The sequence below is a fragment of the Limanda limanda genome, chromosome 14, assembly GCF_963576545.1.
Source record: "Limanda limanda chromosome 14, fLimLim1.1, whole genome shotgun sequence".
In the NCBI taxonomy this organism is placed as follows: Eukaryota; Metazoa; Chordata; class Actinopteri; order Pleuronectiformes; family Pleuronectidae; genus Limanda; species Limanda limanda.
The window spans coordinates 8,933,193-8,958,467 of record NC_083649.1 but is presented as its reverse complement, the minus strand read 5'-3'; the positions used below and the strand labels follow the sequence as shown (position 1 = coordinate 8,958,467).

At 45.4% G+C, this 25,275-nt stretch overlaps 1 protein-coding gene across 2 annotated transcripts in view; it reads right to left on the bottom strand.

Annotated features, from left to right (window-relative positions):
- Positions 1 to 19,462, bottom strand: part of LOC133019225 (neurobeachin-like) — a 103,810-nt gene extending 84,348 nt beyond the window's left edge. For both annotated transcript variants that reach the window (XM_061085626.1, XM_061085627.1), the window contains exon 1: positions 19,154 to 19,462. In XM_061085626.1, coding sequence (XP_060941609.1) covers positions 19,154 to 19,462 — 309 coding nt within the window. The remainder of the gene's footprint in view (positions 1 to 19,153) is intronic.
- Positions 19,463 to 25,275: the final 5,813 nt, after the last annotated feature.

The following is a 25,275-nucleotide window of genomic DNA, read 5'->3' as shown; positions in this document are numbered from 1 at the left end:
GAAGAAGAAGAGCACTGCAGCGACACACTGAATCATCCCCAAAAATAATCCAATAATAATGAGGCGCCATTTCATTAGCATAAGAGCAGCATGAAAAGAGAAATCCGCTTTTTTGAAATGTCTGTTTACTAGAGTGGGAGGTGAGAGAGCTTTTAGAAGAAGAAGAAGAAGAAGAGAAGATGAAGAAGAGACGAGAGGAACAACAAAGAGCGAGGGAGGAAGGGGGGAGACTGTGAGAAAGTGAGATCAGAGTCGGACGTCACAAACAGGACGGAGAAGAAAACTGCAGGAACAGTAAGAGTAGAGGGAAACGACTCCTTAACCAGGCAAGAGAGACGATTCCTGTTTTGCAAGCAGCTCTGGTTCTGTGCTGGTGGATAAAGACAGAAATCCTTCACTAAGACCTTCGGTATCCACTGTGAGACACGTGAAACTGCAACCGCACCTATATCTGTATTAATACCATCAATATTTTCAAAGAGGGAAAGTGTGTGACCGCAAAATATGACTCTAATGGGAAAATTCAAAGGTTCGAGAGCGCCGCTGTCTGCAGGCGCCGCGGCAAAACAGGAACCACACTGTTCAAAGACTCGTGATGATCTCAGGGGAAATATTCAGGTCAGAAACACACACACACACACACACACACACACACTGCGACTGGGACTGAGGACGGCAGCCAGGTGATCACAACCCTGACCTTATCCAACCGCAGTTTAGAATGTCTGCCACCTGATTGGCTAAAGAGGCTTAGTAACGGATCTCGCAATAAGCCCCGTCACATGCTATTGGACAACAAACAGAAAATACCAGTTGTTTCCTGCCCTTTTCATCTTTCTGAGCAACAAACATGATTCTCTCACTTGTAGCTAGTTTGTCTATTTGTTAGATGTCAGCAGGAATTACTAAAACATTTTTTGTAAAATTGTAAAATTTTGTATTGAATTTGAAGGACATAGAGGCCTTTGTTTTTACAACTGTACTATTTTCCGCTCCGCTTTAAAAAATATCTCTGTCCACATGACCTTCTTTTACAAAATATTTTTACGAGTTAACTAATACCCAGCCAGTAGGTGGCGATAATGTCTCCATCAATGATCTACCAGAGAAGATATATCCACATTGGTGTGGACGAGGTGTGAGACAACAGAGAACTCAATTATTCAAAACATAAGCTCTCAGTAGATCCACGGCTAAAAACATACACATTTTTGCATTTAGATTTAGTGACATAAATTATGTGCTTGACACTACGAATGATGGAGAATTTCCTAAAATCATGCCCCCAGCTAAAGTAATAAACTACTGTGCTTTCTCATGAATAAATTTACATTCTGCTCCATACCACTTGATCCAGAGTCATTCAGTACGAGATGGGTCTTTACCAAGCAAATTGAGATCATTGGAAAAAATAAACATGGGAAAATGAAGTACATGTCAAGCCTTGGCAGCAGTGATAAGCATCAGAGCTGCTGATAAGTGAACTGGAACCTGCAGTAATAAACTGATCATAAGTAAACCTTTGCCCAATTGTTGGAATATTTCTGGGAAGTACACTGGAAAACAAACAAATCTCTTCTCATGGACGATGACACCAGATTAATTCAGGTCTGTCAATCTTGGTTTTGTCTTCTCGTCCACCAACCAGAAGGTCGGTAGTTCAATCCCCGGCTCTTCCAGTCGGCAGCGTTCTTGGGCAAGACATTGAACCTTAGATTTCCCATAGAAAAACTGTGCTGGCAGTGTGTGAATGATAGATGAATGTGACATGTACTGTAAAGCACGTTGGGTGGTTCATAAGAATAGAAAAGTGCTATTTTAGTATAGAACATTTAATATTTAAAGGCCCAAACTGGACACACAAACCACTGGATGAGCACAGATCCATCCTCCTCATAGATTCAACATGAGAGATTGAGACGATTGATTTTTATTTATGGATGAGCAAACGAAATGACAAAAACCAAACCTGAAAAACCAAATAATCTTAAAATCCAAAAAGAAAAATACACAATCTAAATACTGTGAGGTTAGCGAACTCTTTAAACCCTTTTAAAATGGTTAATTGACTCCATTCCCATTGCAAGTCGACCTTCTGCCTTATTCACTGGTGCATCATGTTCCACGTCACAAACTCACCGACCTACAGGCGCTCTCTCACCTCGCTGTCTTGCCAAATTAATGTTCACCATTGTGTCACGTTTCAATCACTGCTGTTCAAAACCAGTGTTTGTGCTGCAGGCAAAAAACAGATGTTGGGCGCTACAACCCCCTTTAACAGGGAAATGCCTGAGCCTTACCAGACTAGAGAAACCTCAGCAATTTCATATTTCTAAAAAAAAGAAAAAAAAGGACCAAAGGCAACGTGTCAGCGGGGGGGACCAAGAGATCTGGAGGAGCGCAGGGTATGAGAGAGAAAGCATTTAAATTGCCGAGGCACAGAGGGAGAGGGAAGAAGAAAAGACCGAAAAGGAAAAACTCAGAGGCAGGGGAGAAAAACAGCATCAATGAGAGGTGGAGATGGAGAGGGCACCGCTGAAAGGACAGCACACAACAAATGAGACGTACTCCTGAATCCTACAAGACACAGGGGGAGCGGGAGAGAAAGCAGACGCTGAATGGCGAGGGTGCAGGAGTAGGGGGTGTCAAGGTGTTGTCTTGGCAGCTCAATTTTGCTCTCTTTAGATTTTTGGTTCCCCGAGACAGGCAGTAACGAGGGCATCCCCGGGCGCCATGTCACGGGCGCCTGGGAAGGAAGGACTCCGGGCGGAGATAAGGTGCTTTAACAAGGCCGGCTCTCCTGTCTGCACTCAAACGTGCTCGTTTCAAGGAAGCTGACAGGAAGTGAGCTCCTACAGGGCGTCCTGCATGTTGCTTCCACCTCACCGGGCAGATCAGAGATGAAAGTGGAGGCACGAGAGCAGCGCCGAGAGTTACAGGTCACGACAAACTCCTTATCCTCCTCTGCATCTGCTCATCGACCAGAAATACAACACTCCATGAATGAGTGCAGCCGTTCCATTAAATGTGCAGTGGCCGAGTGTGTGTCAGTGTGTGTGTGTGTGTGTGTGTGCGTGTGTGTGAGACGAGGCAGGTGCAGACGAGCTTCCGCTAAGGTCAAAGGTCACCAGATAAGTCCTGTAGCCCTGACTCAGGCCAGGCTGGTGGCAATTCAGGATCCCTAATCTGTTTGTTGGTCGAGTGTGTGTGCTGCAGCAGGACAAGTGCATGTCTGACACACACACACACACACACACACACACACACACACACACACACACACACGTGTTTGCCTTCCGCTGAAACAATGGAGAGTACTGTTCCTCTGAGCCACAGCTGATGGAGGATAAGAGAGGCAGCAAGCAGTTCCGATAGGCGCTCAGTAATCCATCCTCATAAGACAGGATCGGGAGTGACACACACACACACACACACACACACACACACAATAGGGTTGTGAAGGTCAGTAGAGCGTGTTATTGTACAAAAAAGACCACACACACACAGGGGACAAACATACTGTACACAAAATAATCCGAAGTCAAGTCGGAAAAACAGCGAAAGATGAAAAACACCGAAAACCAGAAGCTGAGACCAAACTCTCAACATATCGTCATCTCCTGTTCTTCCGTGAAACATTTGGTCCAAAGAACTAGAAACTTAGTTATTTGGAGTTGAAACTTCCTCTGCGTCTCCGCGGAGGTGTTTCTGTGCCCAGGGCCTGTCACTGCATCAGCCTTACTTCAGACTCGTCCTCCACACCGGACGCTCGAGGAGGACGGGTGTTGTTTGAAGCACAAAGGAGACAGAGGGAACAGTTCGTCAGAGGCTCGGGAGTAAAAGGGAATCATGTGAAGTTTCCATTCGTGGCGATCCACTAACATCTTCTGCATTTCTTCTAATTACATTATTAAGAAGCTTCTTTTATGCGATGGACTAATTTACCAATGGTGCCGTCATCCTGGAGGATATTATCGTGGATACTAATGGATAACAAATGGTCGCAAATTGGCTAAGTGAGACTTTAAATCTGTAACTGCAATACAGCGGAGACGTCTTCCAGAACGCTTCACTTCTACAACAAATATCTATAATTCATGAGCTGGATAAGCCACTGAAACAATCACTGGATATATCGTTCTCATTAACTAACACAGCAAGCAGAGTCATCAGAGTTAAACGACCCAATGCAGCTACTTTACAGTCGGGTTTCAGTGGAAAATATGGTGGTTTCTAGTCCAATTCAACTGAAATAATAAGACATTTTCAAACTAGAAATGAAACCAAATATGATCAACACTCGATTGGGATTTTTATGTGGATCTGCGCCACATTGCAAACAATCATACATATCAATCTTCTAAGATACCTGACTGAATTCACACCCTGATGAATCAGTGAAAAGGTAAAATATCTGTCCTCTAGATATATATCCCTCTAAACTGACCTGCATGTGGTACATGTCGCCATTTGACCTTCCAGGGTGAAATATTGGAACTTTCTAATATTTCCGCTTCCTCCACCGTAAATCACTTCTTAACGTAAATCGCGTATGGTTTTGCATTCTTGCCAATGACCGACCCAACGTTTTTGCCAGTTTTGGAAGCATTTTTGATGCTGCTATCCGTATATCTTTGGGTCAGGCCCCTGTCATGTTCATGGCAATCGGTTCAGTAGTTTTTGAGCAAGCCTGCTGATCCTGCTGACTGACAGGCAGACAGACAAATAGAAACACAGCCTTCTCAGCGGAGGTCAAACTCAGACACAGTGGAAGTGCAGAACGTTATCAAGAACCTTCCTTAAAGCGGCCTTCCCAGATAACAATGTCAAAGGTCAAATTCAACCACAAAATAAGAATTCTATCAAAAGGTCAAATCAACACATAACCCATTCTCAAATATCACAGCCCATTCCCGGATGACACTTGCAGCCTTGAAAGCTTCGGCACTTTTATTCAAGAAGGGCAAAACACTTGCAGGAAAATTGCAAGATAAAGATAAAGATTTTTTTTTTTTTAAATCTACCAGCGATGTTGCAAAGTCTAAAATTATTCTTGGGGTGGAGGAAAAAACTGAGTTAGTCAAGTCTGAGAATACAATTAGTTCATGAATCATATATATTAAGTTTTTAAGGTAAGTAAAAAAAAAATGCAAATGCTTAAGCAAGCGACATGCTAAACTGTAAAGCTACTGTAGAATAAAAGCAAGTGTGCATGATCCTCAACAGCGGTGACTAATCTGCCGAGCTCTCTGCTACTTCATCGGGTAAGTGAAATTTCCATATGTGGCCGAGCTGGTAAGATGAGCGGACTCAAGGCAAGACTCCATACATTAACATGATTATAAGAATTGCTTCTCTGCATCCACATTCTGTGTTCAGAACTAATAGTCTTCCTGGAACCGGGGCCTGAACGCAGCAGCAGTAGTGGAGGGGTGAGGAAGCAAGGGGGGTGGGGGGGTGGTGGTGATGTCAGGCGGGTAGCAGAGTGAGTCATCACCACCGCCAGGTAATGGCTGCATTAAACTCGTCCTCCAACGTCTTTCTTTCCAGTGTTTCTGAGTGAGAGAGAGAGAGAGAGAGAGCAGGACAGAACCTGGCACGCTGCTGTGTGGGTCTGAAACCAGCTGCTGCACTGGGACCAGTAGAGATAACTTCAGGTGAATGGGTGAGATCTGTGCCTGGTTATTTTAGAATGATTTTCCAGTGTGGAGCGCTCACTCTGTAGAAACCAGCTTCACACTGACTGTCAAAGAAAGGTTGTTTTTTTTAAATTAATGAGCCAATTAAAGAATCTCAGTCACCCAAGGTGATTTTTTTATATAATTTATTACATTTTTTGGGTATCTATTAAGTGTTTCATCCCTGCTCTTTGAAAAGCTGTTTTTGATATTCAAACCTTTTCCCTTCACACCTTGCCACAAACATTGATCTGCAGTTTTAATGGATTTCTGTTATTGTTTTTTTTATGACATTTTCCAACACATACAATTTAGCCTGAACAACATGGCTGTTTTTCTTGCCTTTGATTCGGCATAATCATCGGTAAAGGCTGGTTGGTTTGTCACCACAATTATGCAACAAAACGACTAAATGAATATTGAAACTTGGTGCCAGGACGGAACATGGCACAAGAAAGAACCAATTAGATGTTGACGTCGATCCAGACATAGGGGAGGACATTTTTTGACAATTTTACCGATTTCCAAAGCATAAAATCATGGATCTGGATTGGAAGAAGATATATACTAGTTGCTTTTTGGGGCTGTCGACAAGACTGAGTGACAGCCAGCCCCTCCCTCTCCACTCTACTCTGTGCTCTTCTTTCACTGTCTGAGCTAGACCAGATCACACAGGCCTGACTTGAGTGTGTCTCCGGGAAACCCCCCCCCCCAAGGAAAGAGCACAGTAAAGCAGCAAACTATGTGTCACCGTCTGGTTCATTTAACTACTTCTCTTTGGAGTATACACAGCATCAACCAAAGTCTCTCCCTGCCTGAAAGTTTAAACATTCTTGTTTAACCCTCCCCTTCATGTGCAGCTCTGTGTCATTAGTACTGAAGAGGATTTATGAGATGAAATCCTGAAGGGAGCGTGTAACACTCATCTGCATTCTCACGTCGAAGTCTATATCATGGGGAGAACATGCAGTCGTGACACCTCAATCACCAGGTGCAGGAAACTGATGGAAGTAACGAGAAACTGCGATGGAAAACGTCCTGGTTCGATAGCGAGTGTGGATCCACTATCCGGTGTAATGTGGTGTTAAATGACCTGTAACAACTTGTGATGCCGTGGTTCCTGCTGCAGGGGAAGTGCGGGTACAGCAGAGAGATGCTATGATGGCTGAGGTATAAAATAACATTAGCTGTAGAACACGGACGCACCACACACAACACAACCTTCAGCCACTGCAGTACGCAGTATGCAGCATGATGAATAACTACACAGTTAGCTATACTTCACAGTAAAGCAGATGTGTGTGTGTGTGTGTGTGTGTGTGTGTGTGAGGAGCCAAGGGAGAGAGGCGAAGTAGGCCAGCATGAATATAAAATCACGCCTGCCAGGCAATAATGTGGGCTACAAGAGGGAAGAGAGCAGTGTGTGAATTTTTTTGGAATGCATGTGTGTGTGTGTGTGTGTGTGTGTTGCAGCTTTTGGATTGTGTTGCCAGAGAGAATGTGCAGATGAAGGTGTAGGAGACGAAAGCAAGGGTTGGTAGGAACACTCGTTTATCAGCTCTCAGGGACGTTGAGGGCGTCGACACTCACCAGCGCACAAACACCAGGTAATTTAAACAAAGCAGCTTGTTATAATTTGGAGAGCAGTGCATTGTTGGGGTGCCAGACTGGTACACACACACACACACACACACACACACACACACACACACACACACACACACACACACACACACACACACACACACACACACACATATAAACACAGAAGCAGATGCGCACATAGCCACAAACAATATTTCTACAGTGGTTTTGATCCAAATGTGTCGAATAAGGATGCTATAGAAATGATCCCCCCCCCCTTCTCCCAACAGACACACACACTTGGCTCAGACATACATGTTGGATATTTTTAAAAAGACAAAAGATCCAGACACAATAGCTTCAACCCAGCCAGACACGATTGTGTGCAAATAAGGAGCATAGAGGAAGAAAAGAAGATTGTGAATACACACGTTCTGCTACCTGCATATGAATAGTAAGTGCTGAATGAATTATTTATTAGGCTTTGTTTAATAATAGGAAATGATGGGGTGGTACAATAATAACAAGCTGGGTGCAGTGTCACACATGCAAGGAAATGTGTTATTCTTTGGTTGTCTTACTCTTTTTAGGAAAATATTTCCATCTCTAGTGTTTTATACTGTTTATAAGGTAAATTATCAGCATTCAAGTATTTTAGTTTGTGTTTTTTTTATTTAAAACAATCTTGGGATTCATCCTCCTTTGTTTTTATTATAAAAATCTAGGGAGAGTTGAAAAAAAGACAGTAATATTACAAAGGTGCAGGTGAAAGTCACTCCCACGTCAGATCCAGTAAAACGACAACAATCCCTACAGCTCTTTGAACCCAGAAGTTTAACACACTCAACTTCTCATTGGTTCAGGTTGATTCTGATCAGTCGTCTCCTCCACATGAATGAGCAGTGGATAAGAAGACAAGCCGAGTCAGGACTTCTCCTATTACTGCATTTGTGAATCAATAAAACCTAAATCAATGAGTATAATTATTATATGTGATTCATTAAACATACAGGGCGTATAGCACAGAGGGTTGGTTTAACAGACACTATGTTTGGAGTTGAGCAGTTGGGAATGACCCATGTTTTCCATGTGTAATAAAACATTTTTTAATACAGAAAACACGAGTGAAAGAGACACAACTTGACAACAAAATCAACAACACAACCATCAAAGCCAACCATGGGAAACACAGGGCTACTTTCTGCGTTTGAGAGCCGTCGTTTGTGAAATCCTGTTTTTTGCTTAAAATGTGATGCCTGTCTGTTAGAGGAGTTAAGGTACAGGTGCTTGGAGTGCCCAAAAAGGACGAAGGCCCCTTGAATAGACGAGGATCACATTTTAAGCAGCGACTGGCCTGAACACACAAAGGAACTCCTGCTCGGTTCATTGTTAACATCCGTTCTCGCTCAGTTCCGTTGTGTTGAGGCTTTTGTGATTGTGTCTTCAATTGATGACCTTGTGTGTAACGTCTCACCACCGTAAAGTGATGTCTGCCGTCTGATAACAATTTGAACTCTTGCAGCTCAATAAGAAAAGACTGTACTATTCTTTGTATTTCAGAGGTCAATATAAACTATAACTCAAGATATTTATGTGTCAGCTAGTGAAAAGTAGTGAAAAAAAAACACAAACTCATTTCTAAAACTCATTCATACGCTTCTGTCACCATCGTCACAAAAGCCAAACAAACAATCCTGTGCTCAGAATACTTAAAAATATGAAGTCGTAAAATATCCCTCCTCCTCTCCTCCTCCTCTCCTCAGCGGCCTTTTGTCCTCCTCCTCCTTCGTCCTTCAACTCCACATTTAGAACCACAGTTAGCTGCAGCACATTGGAAGTGATGGCAGACACAGGCTTCCGTGCTCCAGCCTCACGCAGCTTGAAATGTGGCAAAGATGAGTGGAGGGCGACAGCGAGAGGAGCAGACAGCTCCATTACCTCCTCACAATAGGGATCATGCAGCCGCAGCTTCACCCAACCCGGGCGTCAGCAAGGGAGCGGGGGGGACGAGATTACACCGAAGGGTTCGGGAGACGGATGTGCTCACAGAGACAATAAAGAACGGAGAGACGGGCGAGGAAAGAGGCAAAAAGGTGCAAGAATAGGAATTATTTTTCTTCTTCTAGTGTTTCCCTCCCCCCCCGCCCGATTCCCAGAAGGTGCCCTCACCCAAAATCTGACATGGCTGATCCTCTGAGAAATCCCAGCTTCTGGAAATAGCAGCTAACGATGGATGAGGAGGAATTTGGAGAAGTGGAGCAGAATTGAGGCAATCTAAGACGCAGAGAGGTGAACGGTTTAGCCGGGGAGCTTAACTCCTCTCACTCTCTCACTCACACACACAGCCTGCAAATCAGACCGGGGAGAGGCTAAATCAAATGAAAATGAAAGAGAGAGAACTAAAGTGGCACTTAGTAGTCTTATTTTTATCAAGATCGGTGAGTTATTCTTTAGGAAATCGACAAAATTACATGTGAATTTTAAAGAAGGTGAAATTGAATTTAAAACGTTCCTCCCTAACCTTTAGCACATCTTCCCTCTAGGGATGGGGGAAAAAATCGATTCAGTTACAAATCGCGATTCTTGTGATTTTAAACCGATATTTTTTTTTTTTTTAAACATATTTATTGGTTTATACCGGGGGGGATATATGGGGGGAGCAACATCACCCCAGAGCATGTTGGCCAGCTCTTGTTTTTGCACAAGAATCTAAACATACCCAAGAACTAGCTTTGTATCGCCTACATGCAGACAACAATAGCCTACTTTTTGTTTATTTCAAAGTTTATATTTTAAGTAAACTTTTATTCATTCTATATAATTTACCTTTTATTTATTGTTTAAAAGTAGCCTAAGTGGCCTACATTTCTTAATCTGTCAGTTTGTGTGCAGTTGACAGGGGCTATACAATAATAGGGAACATTTTTATTTATTTTCTCTATTGGCTGCCCGGCAGTCATTAAGTTAATGTTAATATTTGAAATAAAACTTGTAAAGCTCTAAGTGCTGTGTTGTATTTGAAGGTATGATTCAACATTTTTCCATGGTCCAGTATTTAAAAAAAAAAAATAACCAAAAAAATCCCTGGAAATCGTAATATCGAATCGCAATACATATCGTATCCCCACCTAAGTATCGTGATAGTATCGTATCGGGAGGTCCCTGCCGATTCCCGTCCCTACTTCCCTCCAAGTTTCATGGTAATCTGTGTCGCTGTTCTTTGTATGATATTACTGTCTCATAGGATGTAGTCAGGACCATAAATATATATAAAAGACTAGATGTCTCGTCTGCGTTGCCGGCCAACGGAGCCGGACGTCACCACATGGCGGCCATCTTGCCAGAGGTTGCTCGCTCACCCATAACATTGTGTTGGTAGTGGTAAATAACCATAACTTGCTCAATTTTCAACCGATTTTGAAACGGTCTGGTTTGTTATAAAAGTCAGAGATGTAGTTTTGACACTGCATAAAAAGATGGCCGCCATGTGGGGACGTCCGGCTCCGTCGAAACGAGACATCTAGTCTTTATATATATCTATGGTCAGGACATCCCCTTAAAAAGACTCATTTGTCTCTAAAGCACGATTGTGGTGAGGAGAATATTGTTTCATTAAACGGGACAAGTTTGCCGTTTAGATTTTTAATTGCTTATTCTTCTTTTTTTTCCCGGACCCTGCAGAAAGAGTTTCTACATTTATCCAACACGCCTTCAGAGCACGGAAGCTACGACCGCAGCCGTTGCTTCCACATCGCAAACGTTAGCCGTGCTAACGAGCCGGCCAGAGCTAATCTCACAGTGTGACAATTGACTGATGAAGACAAATGGCCAATTAGAGCTCAAAATGTCAAAGTATCTCTAACAGGATTGGTGCTTAATGCAGAAAAAAAAAAAAAAGTGGTGTGCACGCTCTCCCGTTTAGAAACCATGGAGCTCCTGCTGTGTTTCACTCCTCAATCACCAGGAGCTGAGAGAGGAGAGAGAGAGAGAGAGAGAGAGAGAGAGAGAGAGAGAGAGAGAGAGAGAGAGAGAGAGAGAGAGAGAGAGAGAGAGAGAGAGAGAGAGAGAGACAGCAGGAGGAGGCTCGGTGGGGGGGGGACCCATCAGACCCCCACACGGCTGGACCCGTGTTACACTTAGAAGGGAGAGAGCACCTGAATGACAATCACCGACTTTTCAATTTCCCATCTGAAAAAAAAAAAGAGTCTGTGAATGCTTCTCATCATCTCTCTCGCCGCAGTTCACCATCGCCCCCCCCCCCCCCCCCCCCCCTCATCACTCGTTCTGAAGTAAAGATGAGGATCCTTCTCACGGCATCGTTTTTCCTTCGATCTCTCTCTCTCTCTCTCTCTCTCTCTCTCTCTCTCTCTCTCTCTCTGTCTCTCTCTCTGTAGCTCTCTGTAGCTCTCTCTCTCTCTCTCTCTCTCTGTCTCTCTCTCTGTAGCTCTCTCTCTGTAGCTCTCTCTCTCTATCTCTCTCTCTCCCTCTCTCTCTCTCTCTCTCTCTCTCTCTCTCTCCCTGCCTCGTGCTGCATGGGGTCAGGATGATCCAGCTGTGTGATAGATAGCAAAGTCACGTATGACCTTGCAGTGGAAGCCACACCCTCTGTCCGCCTCTAAATCACATGCTGCATGTGTGTGTGTTTTCTGAAATGCAATGCAGTGTGCCTGAGTGCATGTGTGTGTGTGTGTGTGTGTGTGTGTGTGTGTGTGTGTGTGTGTGTGTGTGTGTGTGTCCACAAACTGAAAAGTGGCAGGTCGCCCCCATGCCAAAACAATTTGAGTCGTTTTTATTCCAGGGGTCAGTCCTGGCACTGCTGTCTCTGTGAGCTGATGTCACTCAGCGGCTGTCACCCACCCACCCCACCCCCCCCCCCTCCAGGCACAAACTTCCTCTGCAGCATTACAGCAGCTTATCTTTCCCCCAAAATAACCCCCAGCCTCATCTCCCAAAGTCCTGCAAAGCACTTGGAGACGTGTGCGTCCTCTTCCCGTCACATTTGTTTGTCCCTGAAATTTCAGCGTTTCTCCAAATGCGTCTCTTTCGCTGCAGCAAATCCCCCCCCCTTCCTCTTCCCGTGAGGACAAGATACACCAGCAGTCCTGCTCCTCAAAAAGCTAATCCAGAATTCAATCATGGCATGACTAATTATATTTTAGATTGATCAGTTATTTGATCCCCACCCCCCAAAAAAAACCCATGAATAATTAAATGAGTCATGAATCAATGTGTATTGTTAAGGGCCAAGGGAAGAGCAGTTTTACATTTGGTGCAATATTAATACAGTTTGAAAACAAAGACAGTCGTTTTCGATCATGACAACAGCGAGTTCACGACAAACACGACTGACAACTGGTTCTCCAGGTGGTGGCTCTGCGTACTGCAGGTCTTTACTCAGCCGCTGCAGGTCACAGCATCAGCACAGGCCAAGCAAACGGCCCATTCTGAGCAGAAAGACACAGGCACTGCACTAGTGTAGATACTCAGGTGATGCAATCATTTCTCAAGCTAATAATTCTCTTGTTTGTGGAGATTAGCTGCTTTTTCCCACCTCTAATGAGACAGTTAACTTATTGTGTTTGTTTGTTGTCATCTGGCAGTTGTCATATTCATTTTTTTTGTGTTTTTCCGCTGAGACAACCGTTGACAGCTTAATCAATAATGAAAATAATAATTAGTAGTTGCAGACCTAGATTCTGATCTGACTTAGTTTGTCCCATTTAATGGAGGTATCAACAAAACGGTTATATTATATTATTTCTGTAAACAGCAGAAAACCATTACATCAATAACACAGACGGGTGTTGCTGAGCTCACTGATGACTGACCTCCAAATTATTTTTACACTGTCAGCTACTAAATCAGATTGGACATAAACCGGGTAGGATGTAATTAATTACTTATTGTTGTGCTAATAATGTTTTCTCAATTATTGCATTATCTTAAGAGGGGATTCAATTCAACTTTCATATATGGAAAAAGAAAAGTAGCAAATCATCTGGTTTGAAAAAGCTAAAACCTGCAAGTTTTACTTGGAAATTTACTAAAATAAAATGTATCAATGATCGAAGGAATTGCCAATTAAGCGTCTTTCAACTGAGCAATTGCTCAATTGATCATTTCAGAGTCATAGAGTCACTGGACCCCTATAATAAAGACAGAATGCAAAAGTACAAACATCTTAAACACCACTGCTGATGCTACAGTGACAAAGAGCCTGTTTTTCTGACCGGGCAAAATGCACCTTACATGAATTATATGTTGCAGCTACATTAAAACTAATGTGGGACATGATGAGCGCTAGGAAAGTACACACAAGTCTCCATGTGCAGTAATAACACAATGTCATAAAGCTGCTGATTTTCTGGTTTTGTTTATGAAAAGCTCCAACCAAGGACACGCATTAATTATCAGCCTGTCGAAGCGTGTGAGAATGATTTCCTCGTCTTCATGACGATGCATTGTTGTGAGAGGAGATTACAGCGCTGCAGGGAAACAGTTAACCAGACCCCTGCTAACCACAGTCTGCAACCACAGGGCAAACGTGGAAAACTGTTCAATTCAAACAGAATGCTGCACCGACGTTTGAAACCACTACCACGATTTTAAATTGGATGAACTATTCCTTTAAGAATGTGATGTTTCAATCAGCTCATCAATGTCATTGCTCTCCAAGCAGCTCTCAGAATCTGTCCTCTATTTTCCTCTCATCTTTGTTTTTCCTTTAATCTATTATAACTTTAAGAAAAGAGAAACCTCAATCGATACGTGTGCAAATGATAAGACATGTGCCTGAATATCAACATGGAAATATTTAAATGAGTGTGTGTATATTTTGGGGATGTGCAGGCCTGTGCGTGTGTGTTTGTGTGTGTGTGTGTGTGTGTGTGTGTGTGTGTGTGTGTGTGTGTGTGTGTGTGTGTGTGTGTGTGTGTGTGTGTGTGTGTGTGTGTGTGTGTGTGTGTGTGTGTGTGTGTGTGTGTGTGTGTGTGTGTGTGTGTGTGTGTGTGTGTGTTATGCTGACTGTGACTCTGCCGGCTGTGGACTCAGTATCAGGTGACCTTGGTGATTGTGAAGTGTGTGGACAAGAATAATGAGATGTTTGCCAACAGGGATTCAGTGGGAACTCTAAAAAAGAGGAGTGAGGTGAGGATTGACACGGCCGGAAGAAAATCGGACTGAGGAGGTGAAAAAGAGCGGAAACGCAAAGATCAAGCGCTGAAGCCGAGAGTGGAGACAGACGGTGCCACCGATCTTTCCTCCTCTGCCAGACAAACACGATGCTTTGATCCCCCCCAAAAAAAGCATTACTACTAGATAAAGCTGTCTAAAAAATAAGCTGGTTCAGCGTTTAGCCAGATGGACTGACCTCGTCTTCAAATAGAGAAAACGACAGAACAGTTCACACCCGGTTTCTAACTTCCAACATCCATCTTCATATCATGTCAAAGCCACCAGCCACAGCCTTGAGTTCAATCCACAGAACCAGCAGAACAGTGAGAGAGAGAGGGAAGCCCTGTCCACTTACGGGACGACCCAAGAACCCGATCATCACACCACAGAGACTCTGGTCCTGCAGAACCACGTCTACCAGAGCCGATCCCTTAAGACCAATTTATGCCTCTCCGTTTTTTCTATTACGCACAGATAAGACCGCCCTATCCGTCGTGAAACGCCCTCTCCGAGTGCTTCGGACAGCTTTTCGTACACGTCTGATTTTTCTAACTATCCGTCTTCATGTTGGAGACCCGACGGACCGCTCTTGGCTGTGATTGGTCCGCGAACGACGTAATTTCCGTATTTCCGGACCTCAAACTTCCTGTTTACTTGTAGCAACAAACACGAACACAACTATGATTCTACGATTAATGTGACGTGTGTGTTAAGCCAGCGGAGTTGTCCGGCTGACGGTGGCTCGTTAGAGCACTGAGGGCATGTGTACACGGTCACAGACGGTTATAACGAGCTTTCAAAAAGGCGCTAGCAGGCTAGGCTAGCCACCATGCTAACTGCGGTGGTAACAGTGCAAGAACCCGCCGTCACGACTTTAATTCCACTTCTATCATGACACTGTTTATATAATACCGTCAGGTTAGAAGCAAACACTGGATAGTAGTAGTTAGTGCCGGGAGTCCCTGCTGACTGTGTGTGGAAGCTGGGGGGGAGCTAGGTCCGTGTAGCTTCTAGCTACATGTAGCCTCAAGCAGATTCAAGCTGTGGAATCAGCAACACAGTTCGGAAACAAGACCGGGGAACCGCTGCGCTAAGAAACGATTACATCAGCATTTTGACCCGCTGGGTGTCACTTTATTTAGTTCTGTTAGTTGCCATGGTTCAGTGTGTTGGACGCAGGCTAACATGTCAACAGAGACACGTGGACTTCTTCTTCCCAAATGGGGTAGGCTTCTCTGAGCTCGTCTTCCGTTGCGCCACCTATGGGTTTGGCGATGAATTTTTTCCGACGGACTGTGTCGGAGAAGTAAAAATCAAAAAGACTCTTTGCCCTCCGCTGAGACCTCTCCGAGAAACGGACACGTAGTAGTATATAAGAGCCTTTACTTTTAACCCTTTAACACAACTGATGACCTATAATCATCAACCCAAAAGGAGATATTAATGTTTCACAGCCCCATGACTCCTTGACTTCCGAGTTGAGAACCACCACTGATCTCCACTGCAAGGGGGGCTCAACAACTTTATCTGTTGTGGGTCCACGTCTGTCCAACTTTGACAGATTGCATTGCCCCTATAACCAGTTGTCAACCTGTCTCTTCTCAGCTCTGATCCATGTGTGTGGGACGGAGCTCGGACAGACACATGGTGAAACAGAAAGCAAGAGGACAGAAGAGAAACGCCACCTTTAATAACTAACACAAACCAGACAGAGCTGAGCTGAAATCAAACGATTGCACACATATTCAAATGCACAGACAGGCGACCAATTTAAGACAATAAACCAGAAAATGGTTCAATGAATTAAAAAAATGGACATGAGTCGTATGCTGTTGCTTTCACAGCCTTCACGTCTCAACCCAATGGAAGATTGTGGTGTGATGTGAAAACACAAAGTGAGGTGATATCTTTTGGGAGAATTCTGTTCATCCCTCCATCCAGAGGCTTATACAATCCAAAGCAAAGAGTCTAGTGCGTCTAGTCTGGGCGGCCTCATCACTTCAGACACGTGAAATTGGATTTTAAGTTGAATTTGCTCATAAACCCAAACTTGTTCCCTGGTGATGCCACTAAAAAAAGAAACCTCACTGCAGTATAGTGAGCACCTTCTCCGGTTCTTCAGTCCTGATTAGTGCAAAGGTTTCCTCAACATAAAGCAGCTATCAGGAGACGGAGCCACGGGACAGACAAAGGGAGGAAGAGCGTGAGAGATGGAGAGAGAGAAAGGCTGTTGCAGAAGTCCGGAAGTGGAGAGAGCAACACCAGGTGGTCGAGCGTCTGGAGGCAGGCAGTCAAAGAGCAGCGTTGCCTTGACAACTGTGATGCCTTGTTGATGGTAATAGCTGAGCACCTCGCCACCAGCAGCCCGTCCACACACACACACACACAGTTTATACGTGATTTTACGAGTGTGCGTTGTATCTACACAATCTAAAGGTTAACATCAACGATCATTACAATGTGCAGCACTGATAAACCGATTCCACTCTCTTGTTTAAAGCCACATCAGCATCAGTGAGGCCAGAATTCAGGCCCGAGTTGGTTTTTTTTGTAATGTCCTCCTTCTCCTCTTCTTCCTTTCCTTTGCACAGACGCTACAGTTCATCACTTGCCAAAAGGCCAGCATCGTGCCATATAGAAACGGGGGGGGGGGGCATATCTGATCCAGCCGACGAGCCATCTGTTCTCCCAGGGCCGCAGCGGGAGCTGATCAATACGGCCGGGAGGTGGTGGATGGAGAATGTGGCTGCTGTGGTCTCCCACATCGACGGGCATAATGGATCAGCTCCGGGGTCACAGTGGACTCGTTGCACCGCGGAGGTCTCCTGCCTCCACACCTCTTTGTATCAACTCTTTTAATTAAGGAGCTGGGCAGCAGAATTCCCTAACAGGCTTAGCTATTGGCAGCCTGGCAAACCGGAACTGATTGTTCAAATTCAGGATTTAGCAAGTAAAGCTTTTTTTATAATGCAAACACAGAGAGCCCTTTTAATTTGTCAGGCGTTTGTGCGTTGTTGATGCATCGGACCAACACAACCCGGTTGGGCTCGGGTCTGAGCGCAGGAATCTGTGTGTGAACCGGACGTCTCAGCTGAACGCTCTGATCGGATGTGGACCAATCCAGCGTCCTCTCCTCTTCCGCTGCATCAGCTGGTGATTTCTGAGCACATAGCCACTGCAGCATCCTACCACCTCATCCTCCTCCTCCTCCACTCTCTCTTCTCCTCCCCCACCCTCCCTCAACCCCCTCTCCTCCTCCACCTCCTCCTCCTCTCCACCTGCTTTTAAATGCATGGCGCTGCCCTGCCAGGCCGGTCTTTGCAGGCAGCAGTCTCTCTCCTCTCTGCTCCTTCCAGAGTGAGGGAGAAGGCGCTGGAACAGGACGGATGGTTATCGGGCCTGTGCAGCCAAGAGGGTGGGAGGGGGTGGGAGACAAGGTCGGAGTGAGGCAGCAGAGACCCCCTGCTCCTCCGTGTAGTACCAATAATCGATTGGGAGATGAGGGGCGACCTGAATCCGGATGGCTCATCAGTCTGACTGAGAGGGAAAATGGTTTGGCCCAGATGTAGCAAACAGGCCACAGCCAACCAGAACCCTGGAAGAGTCCAAATCCAGAAAAATCTGTCTGGGAATCAAATCTGTTATAGATTCTTCTTCTTCTTCTTCTTCCTCACAACAAAAAAGAGTCTCAAATAATAAGACACCCCCTTTTTATTCATGGCAGATATTTAATATGATGCAGTAAACGCCATTGCCTGATGCATGGAGAGAGAGGGGGGGGTGGAGAGACAAGCAGCTAGGGAGCATCCAGCACACACGCGTCCCACATCCATGTGTTTCGTAACGGGAACCACCAGTCTTGTCAAAACAAGGGGGGGGGGGTAAAAAAAAAACACACACAACACCCGGGCTGGATTAAATCCTCTGGTGTGTGTTGTGCAGCTCAGGCCTCGGATGGAGGAGGAAAGATGGAGGGAGGAGGGAGGGTGGAGTGGAAGGGGAAGGGGAAGGGGGGGTGCTTGGCAAACGTATATGAGATCCATAAATAAAACAATCGCAGCACCGGGAAGACACACACACACAGGCCCCGGCCTCACACAATGGGCCTGTGCGTTGTGTGCACACATTTGTGGGTCGGTAGCATCATGCTAGTCCGGCCTTTTGTCCGTGAGGGACGCGTCTCCACGCCGCAGCGGGTCTCTCTCATCACCGGGGCTCATTCCCTCTATGTGCGTGTGTGTGTGTGTGTGTGTGACCGCAACCATGCAACCACACAATTCTCCGTTTGCCAGCAGGGTCAGGAGATGGACAAACCCAGCTCTCACACACACACACACACACACTTTCCTCCTCTGCCTCTGGATGTGTTGCTCACCGACTCACGGAGTCAACAATGGCCGGTGATCAGACTCCCTCGCTGGGGTCACATGCTCCATCCAAGCTCCTCTATAGGCGTTTACAATAACACAGCTTTTTTTAATTATTCTCCAGCCTACCACCACCTCCACCTCCACCACCACCACCACCACCACCTCTGCGTGTTTGCTGCTTTATTTTATTTTTTTAAATCCTGCACAAACAAATGACATCATCACCCTCTCTGGAAGCCTCACAGCCAGGGGAGCGAGGCATCGTAAATAAAACATAGCGGGTGAGGGCGCAGTGATTCCGCTATGGCCGCCTCTCTCTCTCTCTCTGTGTGGTTCTCCAGCACTCACCAGGTTCAGCACCGTCTCCACGATGTCCCTGTTGCTAACCTCCCCGACCTGGATCAGGCCCACCAGCACGGCGAATTTCATCTGGATATTCCTGATCGGCACGGCCGGGTTGATCCCCCCGGCGGGCAGGACCATGGAGCCGGCTGCGGACACCATCCTCTCCCCGGCTCCGGAGCTCGCTGCTCCCGGGCCGGTGGAGCCCGGCGGCGGGTTCGGGTTCGGGTCCCGGTGGTCCGTGTCCGGTGGTGCTGCTGCTGAAGTAGCCGGGCCCGGTGGTGGTGCTGCTGAAGCCGGCTTCTCGCTCGACATGTCCCCCCCTCTGGAAACAAGGGAGGAGAGAAGCCTCTGTCTCTCGCACCTGCCTTTACGAGCTCTGCACGGACGACATGGGCATGCGCAGGGAAATGCAACACAAAAAAAAAAAAACACACACACAAAAAAACAAACAAAGGAGAGATCTGTGGGGTTTTTAAAAAATCAAATCCTCTGAATTCACCCTATCCTCCTGGAAACATGTAGGGATTCATAGGGCTGGAAGAAGGATGGAGCTCTGACAGGACCCTCTCTCTCTCTCTCTCTCGCTCTCTCTCCTTCTCTGTCTTTCTATGTCTCTCTCTCATTGGCAGGTTGCAGTCAGTGCGGTCGTCGAGAGAGAGAGAGAGAGAGAGAGATGTTGACGCCCCCTGTCTGCGGTAGTGCGCGCTCGCCACGCATGCGCACAGGGGCCCTTTCCGATGGGGGGGGGTGCCCGAGTGGAATAACATGGAGCCGTCCATGCGTGGGTTCACACACAGAGCACAGTCCAACCTCAACAGCTGGGTGATTGTTTGGTTTTCTCCTCCTGCGTAGTTACTTTTTATTTTTAATATGTGTTTTCTTCGATTGGTTTCAACAGGTGATGTCTCCGGAGCGGAATGCAGATGTTTTAAAATGGATTAAAAGCCCATTAGAAAGTAAAGAGTCGTGTAAATGATTGTTTATAGGACGGTGAACAAGATAAAGGGGCTGGGGAAAAATTGATGATTGTAGGAACGTAGATAAATACTGAATGATTAAAGTGGTCGGAGTGCATCGAGGTAAGTAGCACAGGCGTAAATTATGCACAGTTAAGGTGAATGAAGAATACATCAATATATATATTTATATAAACAGGACCAGGTAGCAGCGGATGAATAAATACAGAAGCATATGAATACATATATATGCAGCACATATATATACAGATTCTGAACAGTTAAGGTGAATCCTGATAATGAAGAATACATGTACAGGATAGGTGGCAGCAGGTGAATAAATATTGTAGCAGAGAAAGAAGCATGGATGAGCACTGGGGGAGGAGGTGTAGGTTGGGGGGCCGGGGGGCCGGGGGCAGTTCAAAACGACCTGGTTGCCAGACAGAGGCTGTTTACGGATTCAGAAGACATCCGTCTGTCCCACTTACCGCTGTCCTGACTCTAACTCTGCTGCCTTTGTTTCCTCATTAAGCGTCACAGCATTGCTCTCCTGACACTGATCTCTTCTCTGATGTTTTTCTACCCGATGACTTCGCTTCTCTTCTCCACTCCTGCAGTTGTTATTTTTTCATTTTTGTCCTCAGGCTCCCGCTTACATCATCCCTTCAGCGGTCTTGTTTTACAATTCGCAGATTTTTTTAAAGGCCCTTGTGTAGAATATACAGTCTTTAGATTAACATTGTATATCTGTGCATAGCACGACGGCACTTTTAGTAAACAACCCCCCTCTGTTTGGACTCCTTTGATTGAGTATCAGTTTGAGAACCAGCAGCACACATGCCGGGCCCGGCGCCATTAGGGGGCTCAACCACCTCACTGTTCCCCCCCTGTTTGAGAAAGAGCTGCGAGCCGCTAGCCCTGTTTTTGGCAACATTACAGCACATAGGCCTTATGTTGTTGTTATTTATCCAATATATAAAATGTTATATATTTTAGGTATTGCAAGGTTAAATCAAAGAGTGCTTACAAAGATGGATGACGTGACAGCTTCCCAAAAGTGAAGCCAAAGCGTCTTGATCGCCATCTGGTGGCCAGATGCAGTATAGGTCATACATCCTGCCTCCTTCATGTTCTCGGACGGGACATGGATCAAAATAAGTGCACGTCAAACAAAGTTTTTCTCAAAGATAGTTTCTGTTATTTAAGGTAGTTCTTATTACACAGATATAAAGATTAAAGTGCCATTTTTTTCTGGTGAGTCTTGTTTTTATTAGTTATTTGATGCGAGAAATACAGGTTGAAACGTCTTCTTCAAACATCATCTCTGGGTCGTGGGAGGAAGTGGTGACATCGCAGTCTTTAGCTTCATCCTGGCGTCAGACTTGACACGTGCACATGTGCCGCGTGTGCAAATCCTGGATTTATCGATGAATTCAAAGTCCTGCCTCCTTGGCTGTCACTGGATATTGATTGCAACACATTTCTTCAGTTCATGCACTGCACGGACACACAATCGGTGTCTCTCACAAACACAAACACACTCACACACCTGCAGTGTCCTCCGGTGGCTGCTGGTTCACTACCTGCTCACATGAGCCTGATTCACAATGCATGTGTAATTCTAACAGGACACATCTGTGAGGTAGGATTTCCATTAGCAAGGAAGCTATTGAGGTTGATTCTCTACTCGTGCGTGTCTGTCATATTATGAGTGTGTGCACGTGTGTGTGTGTGTGTGTGTCTGTTCGGGTGTATTTTCATAGAGGCAGCGACGACAGTCTCTTTGATGTCCTTATTTTTCTTGAGATGCTCGCTGTTGACAAGGGCTGGCAAGTTGAGGGTGACATTTTCTGGCTGCGTGTGTGTGTATCTGTGTGTGTGTGTGTGTGTATGTGCGTCACACTTGCTGCGTGTGCACGTGTGAACTGATTAGAGAATTTTACAGATGAGCAGAGGCCATCTCCTGTTTTTCCTCGACCTAATCATCGGCACAAAGGAAATGAAGGAGACAATCACACACACTCCGTCAACCGCACACTCACTCACACACAACTTGCATCTGTCACACGCTTCACTCACACTCAGAGAGGCAGCTTCTCAAACCGGCACATGCTATCTTGCTCTCGGACGTGCACGCACTTGTGTTCCCACTCACACACACACACACACACTCACACACGCACACAATGGCAGGCTCTCTCCTCAGAAACACACTCCTCATTGTTTCCACACAAAGGCTTGCTTCTGCAGCTTTGTCATGAGTCCACAAAAGACTTTAACAGAAAGAGAGGTCTTAACCGGGATCTGGTTGGTGATTGGGTAAAAGCACTAACATTGCTTCTCTTTCTCTCCCTCACCCCCCACTCTCTCTCTCTCTCTATCTCTCTCTCTCTCCATCCCTCCTCCACCTCACCTCTCTCTCTCTCTTTCCCCGCCCTCACCTCCAGCAGAGATGCAGTACTCAAGCAGTCGTTTCTCCTCTCTGTCCCTGTGCACCTTTGTGGGGACATGTGTGTAGACCAGTGTCTTGTGGGAGCAGATGATCATAGTGCTGGAGCTTCTGAGGGGACCAGGACTTGGGGGGGGGGGGGGGGATCAGGCAGAGAGAGAGCAGCCGAGGGGACATCTGTCACAAAGGGTTTGATCAGTGCAGACTGGAGAAAACGCAGTGTGTTTCCAATGTTTTTGGGCGTTTGTGGTTGTGTGTGTATGGATTTGGTGTGACATCACTTAGAGGACAAAGTCTGGTGATTCAGAGAAAGGTCGAGCCCACTTGACGCCACAGTTTTTTATCCCGTGGCATCCTGAGCTCAGTCTGTGTTGTCAGAGTTAATCGAAAATCCGACTTGTAGATTTATCAAGCGCTGACCTCAGAGCCGAAGGTAATTACTTCCTGTTTTCACCGGCGGATGTGAATCATCACCAGGAACCATGAGCGTGGGTGTGCATCCGTGTGGCTATGTGTGTGTGTGAGTGTGTGTCTGTGTGTGATAAGGTGATAGAGAAGGGAGATGGAAAGAAACCGATAACAGAGTTGGCTCAACACAGACATTTGCTCTAAATTATATATATGTCTGTCATTGTTTTTGCATTATTCATAATGGTTTACTTTCAGTGAATCGTCCTGTCATCTCAGCGGCACGGTGGTGCAGTGGTTGTTCTCTTCATGAATACGCTGGTGTCCTCCTGGTGCACCGGCCTCCATCCACAGTCCGAACACGGCCGGTGCAGGTTGGGGTTAACTCGCAGCTCTGAATTGCCTGTAGGTGTGAGAATGAGTGTGAATGGTTGACTGTGTCCATATGTCAGCTCTGTGATCGACTCGCCTTCCTGTTCTCCCTCCCCTGGTTGAATGCTGTTCTCCTGTTTTATTACCTCCTACAAGGTTGTTGCGTTTTCACCCCAGTCTGTTTTCTTTTATATATACTCTATATAAATCATTTTTGTATTCACATTTTTTTATATTCAACACAAAACAAAACAGCTCAGACAAGACCCAGCAGAATCAGTGTGGAAGGTGAGAATTAGATTTTGAAATGTGGGCATTGCATCCAAACCCCCTTCAGCCCCGGTGACAGGGAAAGGCAACATCAGATGGGGTTTGTTTGTTTGTTTCTCACTGGGATTACGCAAATACTACTGGACGAATTCCCACAAAACCTGGTGGCAGGATGGCACATAAGAGAGAGCTCATTAAATGTTGGCGAGGATTCCTACAGCAGACAGCAGATCCAGGATTTTTCGCAGTTTTCACCATGACAAGGATGGGTGTTTTGGGATATCTTCACCAATTTCCCAGGGAATAATTCATGGATCTTGAAGCAATAAATCTGCCATATTCAAAGGACTGATATGTATGAGCGTGTTATATTTGGAGGAGAGGCGACTGTTGGGCTTTGGTGGCGGGAAACACGCTGCTACTGAATGTCACTCTTGTTTTTGTATAGTTTCCTTTATGATACAAAAACGTATAAATTTCAATGATTCAGTGTCATCCTTTAAAGCAGTTTTGTTTTGTGCTGTGTCCTTTGTTCGGAAATTCCCTGGAGACGTTTCCTTCTGTATATGCAAGGCAGATTAAAGCTATTCATTGTATATAACTTAAAAAGAAATTTCCTTCTCGAAGATCTAATGAAACTTTAGCTGGATTTTCATTTTAACAGGTGTTAACTTCTCTCTCCACCGGCAGCTTTTATCACGTTTGCTGAAAACGAGACTTAGTCACAGACTCCGAGGGCATTACACCAGATTGTCTCAGTCGCTCCTTTCGCGAAGATCATCTGCAATCTCGGGACTAATTACTTCCAACACGTGGGTCATATTCCCTGTCGCATTCCCTCAGTTACACTAACACTGGTGGAACGGCAGAGGACAATCCTCAAAGGACACCACAGAGTATCTTATTAAAGTTTTAGAGATTAAACGAGTGGCTCGGTCGGGAGGAAAGAGTGGATGAGGAGAGAAAGAGAAGTCATCCTGCTAAAGTCTCATAACCTCGATATTGGTCATTGTCCTGTTTTAAGGATTACACGCTTCTCTTATGGTTAAGAAGATTAGACTTAGATGAGGTCTTATGAATCTCTTTCAAGACGCATCTATATGAACTCAGAAGTGAGCAGCGATAAAGGAATAAACCCGCCCGCTCAGTCTGAATCAGGGAATAAAAGACACTTTGGAGATGGATCAGAGGAAAATATCCCAGAAGCAAATATTTTGAAACATATTCTTCTGCATAAACCGTGTCAGAGCTCCTCATTTTTCGTAACCCGGCCCCAGTAACAGACCATTTGTTCTGGAGAGCTTTCACCAGGGATGAAGGAGCCAGGGCTTTGACAGGGGTCACGACCTGGGATCAAGGACTTGACTCTTTGACTGGGCTGCAACACGGCCGCTCCTGAACCGCAGCGGTGGCCATGAATAATCCAGCCGAGATGGAACAGGCACTTGGGGTTTGATAGAAAAATCGTAGGTGTATAGAACCGAAGGCCAGCTCTGAAAACATAAACACGAAGAGAGCAACGTACAAACAAGATTTGATTGTCGGCAAATCTGTGGCATCTCTTAAAATACCAGAACGGAGATGTTACCTCAATATATCAAAAGCTTTACAAACACTGAGCTGCCTCCAGAAATCTCAGATATTCATCCCTTTGGTTTCTACAGGAAGAT